Source organism: Leishmania infantum, chromosome 15 (assembly GCF_000002875.2).
Source record: "Leishmania infantum JPCM5 genome chromosome 15".
Classification (NCBI taxonomy): Eukaryota; Euglenozoa; class Kinetoplastea; order Trypanosomatida; family Trypanosomatidae; genus Leishmania; species Leishmania infantum.
The window spans coordinates 605,946-617,636 of NC_009399.2; the positions used below are offsets into that span (position 1 = coordinate 605,946).

General features: G+C 51.9%; 2 protein-coding genes across 2 annotated transcripts; one reads left to right on the plus strand and one right to left on the minus strand.

Moving 5' to 3' along the window:
* Window positions 1–67: 67 nt before the first annotated feature.
* LINJ_15_1640 (putative condensin subunit 1) lies at window positions 68–3,838 on the minus strand (the record flags this gene model as incomplete). Its single annotated transcript, XM_001464450.1, has 1 exon — window positions 68–3,838. One exon carries the CDS (start codon window positions 3,836–3,838, stop codon window positions 68–70), a length of 3,771 nt encoding a protein of 1,256 aa, XP_001464487.1.
* A 4,448-nt stretch (window positions 3,839–8,286) lies between these two features.
* Window positions 8,287–9,918, plus strand: LINJ_15_1650 (conserved hypothetical protein; the record flags this gene model as incomplete). Its single annotated transcript, XM_001464451.1, has 1 exon — window positions 8,287–9,918. One exon carries the CDS (start codon window positions 8,287–8,289, stop codon window positions 9,916–9,918), a length of 1,632 nt encoding a protein of 543 aa, XP_001464488.1.
* Between the last annotated feature and the right edge of the window lie 1,773 nt (window positions 9,919–11,691).

Consider the following 11,691-nt stretch of genomic DNA (forward strand, 5'->3'; position numbering starts at 1 on the left):
CCAACTCCAGGTGATAGGTATACAGTGAACAGATGCTATCCCTTCGGCGGCGCATCCGGTGAGGACCTCACTCCACAGGCGCTTCCTGCGCAACCGCGACGGACGTCTTCTCCTCGCCGTCAGCCTCCGCGCACGAGTCCATCTGCATCCTTGCCTCCCACTCCTCAACGGCTGCGCGATCACGGCGCTCCGGTCCACCGCGGCCCTGCTTCTTCGCCTTTGTTGCAATGAGCTTGAAGTACTCATACACGTCAGCGCAACGTAGCCAGTGCCTGTATTGTTGGTAGCACGACTCGGAAGTCAGCCGCTTGATTGTCCGCTCCGTCGTGTAGTTGAGCTCGCTGAGGCAGAACGCGATGTTCCGTGCAACGGCGAGTTTCTTCTTGCTGCGTTCTGAAAAAGACTCAAAGCGCTGGCACAGACGGTCGATCAGTGAATCCGTCGCCTTGTCCCCTTCCACGCGCTCCAACAAGGTGCGCATCGCCAGTTGGAACTTGTCAAACGGCATGGCATTGCTCAGCTGCGTCGCCAGCGGCGGGATCAAATTGCCAATCTTCTCCTTCTCTTTCATCGCCAAGTTCTGCACAAAGGTAACGGCGTTGTTGGCGATCGTTTCGTCCGGGTCTGCAACGAGCTTCACGATGGTGTACAGGTGGTCGCGGATACGCAGCATCTCTCCCAGAACGAGGTGAGAGCATACCTGGATCGTCACGGCGCGAACGCGGACGTCCTCATCGACCAGCAGCTTGAAGAAGCCCGTGGTGGGAACGCTCAGATACGGGCCCAGCAGATTGGGGTGCACGCACACGAGGTCACCGAGGGCAATCACAACGTTCACTTTCGTGACCCACGACTCGCGCTTGTCGGCGACGATAGCAAAAAGGAGGCTGAGGTGCTCAGAGCAGAAGCCCTCGTTTACAATCATGTACTGGCAAAGGGCAAGGACGGCGCACACGCGCTCGAACGGCTTGTCCGCGTAAACCGAGAACTTTTTTCGGCATGTGGCGACGATCATATCGGCAAAGCGAGACCAAACAGAGCCGGGTGAAATGATTGCCTGCTTCCGCTTTTGCGCCAGCTCCTGAATCTCGTGCCTCCGCAGCTCGTGCGAGCCCAGCCCCAGCTCCTTGTGCATCGAGTCCGTTTGGTCACTCACCTTTGGTGAGACCTGAGCGACGCCCTTCGTGGGCTCTTCCAGAGCTTTCAGCTGCGCTTTCTCTGCCGCCTCCACCGCCACCAGCTGCTTCAGTGCCGTGTGTCCGAGTAAGAAAAGGCACTGTGCCTTCCGGTTCGGTTGCGTTTCTAGATTCTCGCACGACCCGTAGTACTCGAGAATGTAGTTGTACACCATGACAGGAACCTCGCACAGGGTGTGTATGACGTTGACGCCAGCTTCCGCGAGGATCATCCACGACGCCATCCCTTCCGTGCGGCGGCAGAGGTGATTGACCACGTGTCGGAGCACCGGATGCCGCCGGACATCCTCATCGGCCGGAATCGGGCGAAACTGAGGGTCCAGCGCCTCGCTTTGAAGAGCAGCGAAGACGTACGACAGCAGTACGTTGTCCTTGTGACTGTCGGAGCAAAGAAACTCGACTATGCTGTCCTTGCGCGCGCGCAGGTCCTTCCAGACGTACTTGCTCAACAGACTGTATATGCGCATGGCAATGCGCCGGTCACCGTCGGTGGCGTCGGCGTCGATCGAGCCCTCTGCGATGCTCCACATTGCCTCTACAAACTGCGCCGAGAGGTGTCGCGCCAAAGCGGGGTTGGCTTTCATGAGCCCGAAAATGCGATCCACTGCGCTCACCTCACCCTCGGAGGCGCAACGGAGGAGACTGATCAGCTTCTGCGCACTGGCAGCGACGCGGGTCCCTGACGAGGCCGCGACGCGGTTAAACGCGTTGAAGACGACCTCTGCAAAAGCATCACGGACGGCAAACTGGATCTTTATCTCGCCCTCGAACACCATGACAAGAACCTTCAAAAACGCCCGCTCCCCCCCTTGGACACGGTACTCAGAGCAGACAACAATGAGCTTGATCGACTCAATTACGTCCCGCTCAGTCTTGCTATCCAGCAAAACGCACGCATACTGCAGTGCTTGCTTGATCAGCTCGACAAAACAGAGCGTGTTCTGGTAAAATACAATCCTGTTGATGACGACCGTCTGCTTGTCGGACATCACAGCGTCCTCCTCTCGCGATATGTACGCCCCCTCTACCTCCACCGCTCTAGGCACCTCCTCCTCATTCACATCGAGAGGATCGCCTAGCACCTCCATCGCCGGCTGAAACTGCGCCCTGGTGTTCTCGATTTCTTTCTCCATCGCGGACGTGTCGCCAAAGCACACAATTCCGTCCCTGAGAGCCTCCTCCAACTTGCTCTTGACAAGCGCGCTGTTCAGAACGTTGCCAAACCAGTTTTTGCGCAGCACGCTCGAAATCACAGTCATGGCAGCGTCGCGGACAAGATAATTGCGGTCCTCAAGCCGACCAACGAGCGCAGCCATCACCGCCAAGTGGTACCTCTTTGGCACCGCCCGACTCTCCACTAAGCGCTCCCAGGTATGCAAGACGTGGTTACGCACAAACGCGTTCACATCCATGACACGAAAAAGAAGCTCCTTCAGGTACGAGTTTCTTACGGCATCATCGTTGGCGTTTCGCGCGTGTCCGGTATAGCGCTGAAGCACCATTTCCGCGATACACGTCACTACCGCCTTCCGGATATCGTAATTCTCACTCTGCAGGGCTGGAATAACAAGGTCAGCCATCTTCACCACAACAGTCACGCTCTGCTTCGCCACTTCTCCAAAGAAGCACGCAACGTTCTTCGCAGCGGCAGAATCGTTGGCCGCCTCGTAGAGGGCAGCTCGAGACATCGTTTCAAAGATAGCGCGCAACAGCTCATCACCAAATCCGACGCTCGTCTCGCTTTGCTCAATGTCAGAAACAAGTTTTGAGAGAAACACGGAAGCGCTTTCCGACTTGAGCGAGAGCTCCACCAAAGGAGTCACGAGTTCTGTCGAGTTTGCTACGCTCTTTTTCGAGAGAATGCAGTTGCTTGCGCGCGCAAAGAGAAGCGCCAGGGCGCCACCAACTGACTGAGCATCGCCACCGACATTTTGCTTCAATGTGACCATGTGAAGGCACATTTTTAGAACAAGATTCAACGTTGAATCCTCCAAACGACACTCGGGCCACAGCTGCATTACGTCCGGTGAGCAAAGCTCGACAAGTGCAGTGAGCACCAGCTCCCTGCCGTCCATGTCGACACCGCTTCCATCATCACCAAAGCTGCCATCTATGTCGCGACGCGACCGTTTCCGGTGAGACTGCTGCTGCGAAAGTCCGCTAGGACTCTCATCGTCGTCCGGTGGCGCTACAGACAGAAGTACGTTGCAGGCGAGGAAAGCATACATCTTGAGAGTAGAGCGCAGGCATACTTCCAATGCACCGTTTTGCGCGCTTCCCGGTCGCTGCTTCTTCAGAAATGCCACTGCCACTTGGAGTAGTTTCTTCAAGCGCTCGCCGACCTCATGGCATATTTTGTGCCGTGCAACCCGCGTGACAACAGTCGACTGTCCGGACTTCTCTCGAATCGCTCTTACGTACGAGTAGAGCGGCAGGAAAAGGTCCTGCTTCGTGAACAGGGCGGTGGGTGATTTTTCGTGGTGCAGTGCATCAAACAACCGTGTCAGGTCATCAAGTTGCTGACGCTCAGGAACGTCGAACTCGCACACACCCTCGACATGGTAGCAATCCGATCCTATCTTCTTCGCATCCTCCAAATCGGCGATGTGATTCGGAATGAAAAACTCTAAAACACCCGACATTTTCGTTCCTCTCTTTGGTAGAACGCACTTTTCACAATTCAAAGCAGAGAAACAAAGGGCTTTGTGAAAGAAAAGTCCTACCGCTGCGGAGCTGCAAGCACTTCAAGAGCTGCAATAGACCTAGTTTCTCCCGCTGTGATAATAGGTTTAAGGGACTAGAACTACTTTGTCAACTGCCCTTCCTCATACATTCTGAGGCCTCCGAGATTCCTTTTCCTTGAACCTCGGCAATACAATATCGTCAAAAGCAGCAACGGAGCAACGAGGCAAAAGAGCAAAGAGAATTACGTACTATTCACGAGACATTTATCTCCACAGATTCACACACTCCGTGCGTGGAGTGAGAGCCCCCAAAAACTTCTGCAGACGAATCACCATGAGAGCAATCCATTTGAGCCTGTCCACAACAGAAGCTCCGCCACGGCCCACCAGCAGGCACAGAAATCCGATATCGAAGTCGATACGCAGTTGAGCACTAAAGCCCTAAGAGGGTTCGTGCTTCTTTCCTTCAATACCGTCTACAGAGTCGGTGCAAACAAAAAAGAGCACTTCAGCATAGCTTTCTTTTATTTTTTTTTTGAAACAGAGATATCCCTCTTCAAAGAGCTGCTTCACATGGTAGAGAGGCACCTCGACACCCGTGCAAAGACCTAATAAGTTCTTCCCAGCAGCCCCAGGCGAAGGCAACAGCACATCGCACAACCCTTGTCACTACAAACAAATCGGTATTACCAAGGCCCCGCTCACTTCTACTAGCTATGCAACCATGCCAGCAAGAATCACAGTATTTTCTCTCCCATCGCTTCAAGGATGGTTTCAAAGACGATAATACGCTCTTTTTCCCTCTCCACCGTATCCTTCTATCACGAAAAAGCCATCGACTAAATACCTGCAAACACATTCATCCTACCGAGGCTGATCCACGGCTAAACCGTTGTCTAGAACATGTCGTCCTGCGGCAGAATAAGCCATTCCATTATCGGGCTTTTTGTGCACTTTATCTTTTTTTTTTCCCGATGCGAGCTGCACAATTGGTACCAGACGAAACTGAGCGGACACCACGCCTCCACAAAAGCGAATCGCGTTCATGGGCCTGCGCGAGGGCGGAAACGATGGCTCCTGTCATATCGCTAGGAGAGAGTAATTTTACAGACAATGCAAAGAAAAACAAAAGAATTCAAGACATTGCTTGAACGCAAAAAGAGCGCTAAGAATGACACAATGTTCTCGGCTTCCTCCAGAAACTGATCGAAAAACAAAGCAACCACTTTATTGCAAAGCGCACACGCCGACCTCTTGTAACTTTAGAGCCTTCCGTTCGGCACGAAAACATGCTCAGGTGTGGAAAGCACCGCATTTTCTTGGCACATCTGAATCCCGGATCAAATTTTACAACGGCCGAGAGCAATGCACACACGAACACAAAGATAAGGATTCGATTTGTTCGACTTCAGTGTCGCCGACTAAATCACCCACAACACACAGATCACTCACCACCATGCCAAACGAGAAAAAAAAAACATAGAACCTTTACAGTGAACACAATATCTGAAGAAAGAAAGGCACTTTGAAAACAGAAAAAAAAATACTGACCACCAAGCACCCATGCAAAGAAGACGATTGCTTTACAGCTCCACACGGTAACCGTTATCGCTGTGCTCATTTCTTCTTTAATGTACTGTTTGACGCACTGGAACTTCTCGACAAAGAAACCCTTAACTGTGAAGCAGGCAAACGCCAGCAGATGCCACTCACCAGGAAACCAAATCTACAAGGCTCACGTCGCCATGGCCATTATCCTTCTCGACATCCGATAATCTGTATGAGCACAGATCGCCTGCAACGTTGTCGCTACATCCATTTATGTCGGCGATTACTGACGCGTTTGCAGCAAAGTCCACTGTCGCAGCTTTGGCAAATATGCAACAACATCAGCGGAGACTTGGAAAAGCATCCAGCCCAACGAAACACACACCGGCGACACGCCGTGGGTAACGGCGAGCGAGTTCACACCCATTATGCATAAAAACATGGGGCGACACCACTATGCCATCTGCGCGGAAAATTTTGAAGGACTCCATGTTGGCCATCGGCATCTTCAGGAACACACAAATTGTCGTTGCTCTTGCACCTTGCACAACAACCTAAGCGAGGCTGTCGGCTTAGCCACGTACTCGCACACTGTTCCCAACACCTTGATATCGTCTTCATGCTTGCCACCAAGCAGCAGATAGGTACCATTGTCATGCAGCACAGGCGTCAACGCAGTCGCAGTAGGACACAGTATATCCGATTCGCTTAACTCATGGGCGCGCCGAATACTCTCCGCCTCAGCACTTGTCCCGAGGGTGCTGGCAAAGCGACGCCGACCACGGCTCTCATTGTGCTTCAGTTCAGAAAAGATGAAGATGTACGGCGACATTCCTTTCATAGACTAATAGCCGTGAATGGCTGGAGCGACCTCTTCGAACAGGGAGACAATCCAGTCTCCAGCAGCATCGCAGCTGTGCGCACAAAAACAAGATAACTTCCGATTCCACACAAGCACTCACTTGTGTCGCATTCACCACTGCAGCGATGCACGAAAAACCGAGATGGTAGTTCTGAAAGTTGCGCATCTCATCGAGCTTGTTGCAGATATCCTCACAAATCTTGTCAGCAACCTTATTCTACGCCTTGACGAACGAGAGGTGTCACACATTCGTGCATCCATCACTGGCATACTTGGGTGGTGCTTGAAGGCACCGTTGACGAAGTCCATATGACTCTACACGCAGTCGATTTCGCGGCAGCCATTTATAAAAACATTGACGACATCTCCGAGTAACAAAGTATACGTGGACATAAAGCTGCAAAAAGAACATCTATTTGCTCCACCTTTTCCGTCCATTTTGTTGCTGATGTCCACTCCCTGGAGTGAAGCACATACGATTCATCTCTGAATATATATATATATACATATAGCAGAAATGCACCTAGCAGTGCCCCACTAGGGATAATAATGAGCACGGCAGGTGAATAGGTGCCACCGCCAGCGACTGCAACAGAGGAAAAGATAATGTCCGAGCATCATAGATGCTGAAATAGCGGACTACTACTGCATTCCATTCAAGAATGCCTGCTAAACAACGAGGAATACGAAGCAAAGCAATAAACCATCGATCCTCAAACAAACAAACCTGATAAACATCACAGCAGCTCATTCAGCCGCGAGACAAAAAAATCGATGTCACAAAATATGCCCCACAAAAGTAATTTTCTGCATCAGAAAAAGGAACAAACTATTCACAGTGCAGGGGAAATCTTTCCTGCAATTGTTGAGCAAAGATATTTCTCTGATATGCAGTGCCGTCCTCTAGGCTTAACTGCTCAATGCACATTAATCACAACCTGTATGCGGAGCCGAACAAAGCAGGAGCACCCTTAATCTTTACCGCTGATAACGAGAGGCAGTTTCTTGCACTTGAGAGGATGCAACGAAGCCATATGTTGCCCCGTGCAGCAAAAAAAAAGGATCAAGCGCACAAGTTTCGATTTGCATGATTTCGCTTAGCTGCCTCGCTGTCCCGCGCCCACACACAGTGAACGAGAACTAACAGATGGGGCCCTTAACGTTTTAGCGACAGCTGCGTAGTGGCTCTCCCACTCCTCCGTAAATTGACTAGATCACATAGTCGAAGGGCGGTGACGCACCCTCACCAACAGCATCCTCATCTGCCGCGCATCCAATCACTTGTGACTGCCACCAACATGTTATCCCACTGCTGCGCCACCCAGAGGGCATTGCAGAGGGGGGAGGGGGGGTATGCGGCACATTCGACACCACAACCATCCAAAAAGTTAACCCTCATAACTGAAGCCCGTCAAACAGCTGGCTGCTTGCCCAGAAAGTTAGCATGGTTTCTCCTGGAGAGCGCTTTCACAACCCTGCGAAATACCTCGACCGTGCCGACGAACATTTATCTGCTTGACGAAGGGGGAGACCAACCCTAAAGCAGTCAATTCGGCACCGAAAAATGTTAGCCTGCGCTCGCGTCCTGCGCTGCCTCATCGTCGAAAACCTGAGATAGCACCGCTGCATCGGCTTGGCGTCTTCAAACTACATCACATACACGCCACATAGCACTAGGTGTGCGGCACAACCTCCCACGTTGTACCGCGACGAAACCTTAACCACTTCATCTCTTGCAAATTTGGACGCCACCTTTCGTGAGCCGCCTTTGCGTCGCTCAACATCGACTGCTGCCATCATTTGCCTTTAATGCTAGCATGGCACGGTCGTTGCCCCATTCACTTTCTATGATGTCAGGTTTTCGCTTTCCTATTTTTTTTTTAGCTTTCTAAAACAGGTCTCGACCTTTAACCACACACTCGATACCACCCAGAAATACCTTATTCAACAAAGGCACGAGGGTCTTGCAGGAGAGGTTAAACAGGAAGCTACAACGATGCCTCCAAAGCGAAAACTCCCACGTCGTGGGAGGGCCTTGGAGGGTGAGCTCAACCTGGATGCTGTGTCCAACGAACGAATCGATGCGGTAACGGCAGAGCCGCTCGATCCTGTCAAATTTATCGAAGTTCTTAGCCCGGATAAAACACTGCGACTGTTTTACAACACAAGCACACTGATTCGCATTGCTGTCGACAATGGCGGCTTTATGCAGCCACCACACTTTCGGGAACCCATGTCCAACGCTCTCCGAAAGCGAATTGAAGATATCGAAGGCAAGACGTTTCACTTTGAGTCACGTAACACTGTCATTCGAGGCGATGAGGCCGGGGATGATGGCGAAATTGAAGTTGTGCATCGCCACGTCTACTTTGACCAGATTATGGACGAGTTCTACTTACTCAATCCCGCAGAAGTCTATGTATGCCCAATGTGTTACGAGCACTACTTGAATACTCGATTTCTGCCTGCTCGGATAGAGGAAGGGCGTCACGTGAGGCACCTCCACAGCGGTCGACCCGTCGTCGACCCTCTGGATGTTCTTTCGCACATGCACGGCGAAGATCCCAGCACTGGCGATGCAGACAATGGTGCACCGATTGTCCTTGATACAGTCTGGGACAATGTACTCATTCACATTGTCTTCCGCAGGGCCGCACAGTGGAAAACACATATGGAGTCTCACCATTGGGTGCGCGGCGTCAGCGCTGGAGACTATCGGCTGCGCGACGTGCTTTGCACATACTACAACGACTACAATCAGTGGAATGAAGAAAAGCACGAGGAGGAGGTGAGACTGTACGGTAGCGCGCGAAAGAAAGCCGCTTTAACTCTACAGCGCTATTGGCACATAAATGCCAGCTACAATCGGCTGCGGTACAACCGAGTGGTTGCCGCGGCCGAGTTGGCGGAAGGCCATGCGGAGGCAGTCACAGAGAGCGCGTTTCCAAACGAGACGATTGCCCACCACTTGAACCCCGAAATCGAAGATGAAGATGACTTCATCGACGACGACACTGACGCAGATGACTACGTGCCTCCGTACTCGCCTGAGCACGAGGAGTTTAGCGATGAGGAGGATTTCACAGACTCGTCAGAGGGAGAACCGCGTCAACATTTCCGAAAGCGCAATCGCGAGCGCTCGGCAGAATCAGAGATTGTCTCATCCCACTCAAGCTCCTCTAGCACCACAACATCTTCCACCGACTCAGATTACGTTGCCGAGGTTGAGAAGCAACGAGCGCTATTCAAGCGAGGGCTTCTTGCTGAAAGGGACTGCTATTTTTCGCGCCTCTCTGCAGAAGACAGGCGCTTTTTCGAGAAAAGCCAACGCTCGAATGTGGCGCCAAGCCAGCTCTATGATCCTTGCATGCACCTGAAAAACACACCTTCATCCACATTGGACGACAATATTGACTGGGAGAACATCGGCGAGGCACTACCCATCACGAACTGCGTGAAGCTTAAAAAGGAAATGTCCGCTAGTCGTCCCCACGTAGCTGCAGAGCTAGAGCCGATCAAATCAAAAATACTTCTCGACGAGGATGATGCGTCTCCGCTTTCCGTTGCTCAACCACAACTCACACCCAGCAGGCCGTCGCCGCGTCTGCTGTTGGATGACGGTGAGTAGCGGCTGACGGCGGTGATCACTGCACAAAAGCGCTGGTGCTGCGAAGCTCCCACTCCTTTTTCTTTATTCATCTGCGTAGCATGAATTCATCCCAGAGTGAGTTTACTGATGGGCTTTGCCTTGACGCAGACTAGGGTGGTAGCACCGCTGGCTTCAGCTTCTTTGCATCTGCTGGAACTGCCACCAGTTGCGCCCACTCTTGTCGACGCACTTTGCGCTCCCCTACGTCTCAAAATGATGATGCTATTGCTTGCTTTTTTTCTTTGCGATTAACGTGAAGGACTCTGGCGGAAGGGTGTACTTGTCATCGTTCCAGCTGATATTCGAAAGCGAAAAAGGAGCGCATAAGAGACAGTACGCTTTTCTTTCTTCCTGTTCTTGTCACAGAAGCACAGTTACGCCTTCGACAAGGTTCTTTACTTGATCCAAAGCCGTGGAGACAATCTCCGTTGGGCTAGGTCCTCATCCCAAGACGACGACAATCTCTGCACCTTCCTCGGCTGCCATATTCGACACCTCTCTCCGTTTCGCGATACCTCATGACGAACTACTTTTTCATGTGCACAATGCCATCTTTCATTCATCTCCTTCGCTGCTTTTGTTGTTTCCTTCCTCTTCGTAACGAAACCGTATCGAAAGCTGTCGCTGCACGACCGTAGCACAGAGCCCACCGAACATGCGCACTTATAACTACACATTTTGTGCGCACGGAGACTCTTTCTGGACTCTAGATCTTCGTCTGCAAGCTCCAGCTGCTCTGCTCACGTCCTTTGTTACACTCCAGCCAATACGGATAACACACGACGCGAGAAACGACGTATGCTGTATTCCTCTAGTGGTACTGTACAACTGTAGCAAATGATTCATTCCGTACAAGCGTGAATGCTACCTCATCATGGACCGAAGAAAACGTAAGCGCGCTCTGCGTACAGTCACCACCCCCATGTAATCTTTCATTTACCACCCGCTCCTTTGGGTGCACAGGAGCTCCAAGGTTAGCTGTAGCACCTGATGCCAGGCAGGATGCTTGTACCCGGTGTAAGTAGGGTGTAGCTTGTCAGCTGTGTCACTAATGTACTCAATCATTGCGACATGCCTCTTGTGAAGCGAATGTCTAGCGGCGGCTAGAGTGATGAGGACGCCTGTGTTGGTGAAGGACACAGTTTTTATCACACAGACTGTACCTTATTCCATGGTGCCAAGTTTTCACTAGTACACATGCACTACTGTGTACGCCGCTTTGACAACCCTCTGTTCTCTCCTATTATTGCGACCCTTGTGCTCATCCGGAAGCTTCAACCGCCGCCACACTGTCTTCCCATGCTCGAGAGGCTGCCGAGGTAGCTCTCTCATGTAGGCTGCTAGTGTTCCACTGAAGAGCGAAATCGCGGTTCTACAATGCATTGGGCTACTTGCCACGCGGTCGAACACCGCTCGCCGTTGGTGTGCTGCACTGTGCATGGCTGCTGTGGAGCACTGTGACAGACAACGCAACGACAGCAGCACCGGGTTAGGCTTGTGTGTGCTTGTACGCGTTGCCCCTGACGGGACTGAGCATTAGCAGAAACACCCACTACACCACCCCGATACTTGCTCTCCATCTTCTGGCTGTGTAGCCGACTGCTTGCCTTGCTCGTATTGAAAGCTCTCTGCCCTCCGACATGCTGTGTGGTGGAGGGATATAGGGTTAGGGTTAGGGTTAGGGTTAGGGTTAGGGTTAGGGTTAGGGTTAGGGTTAGGGTTAGGGTTAGGGTTAGGGTTAGGGTTAGGGTT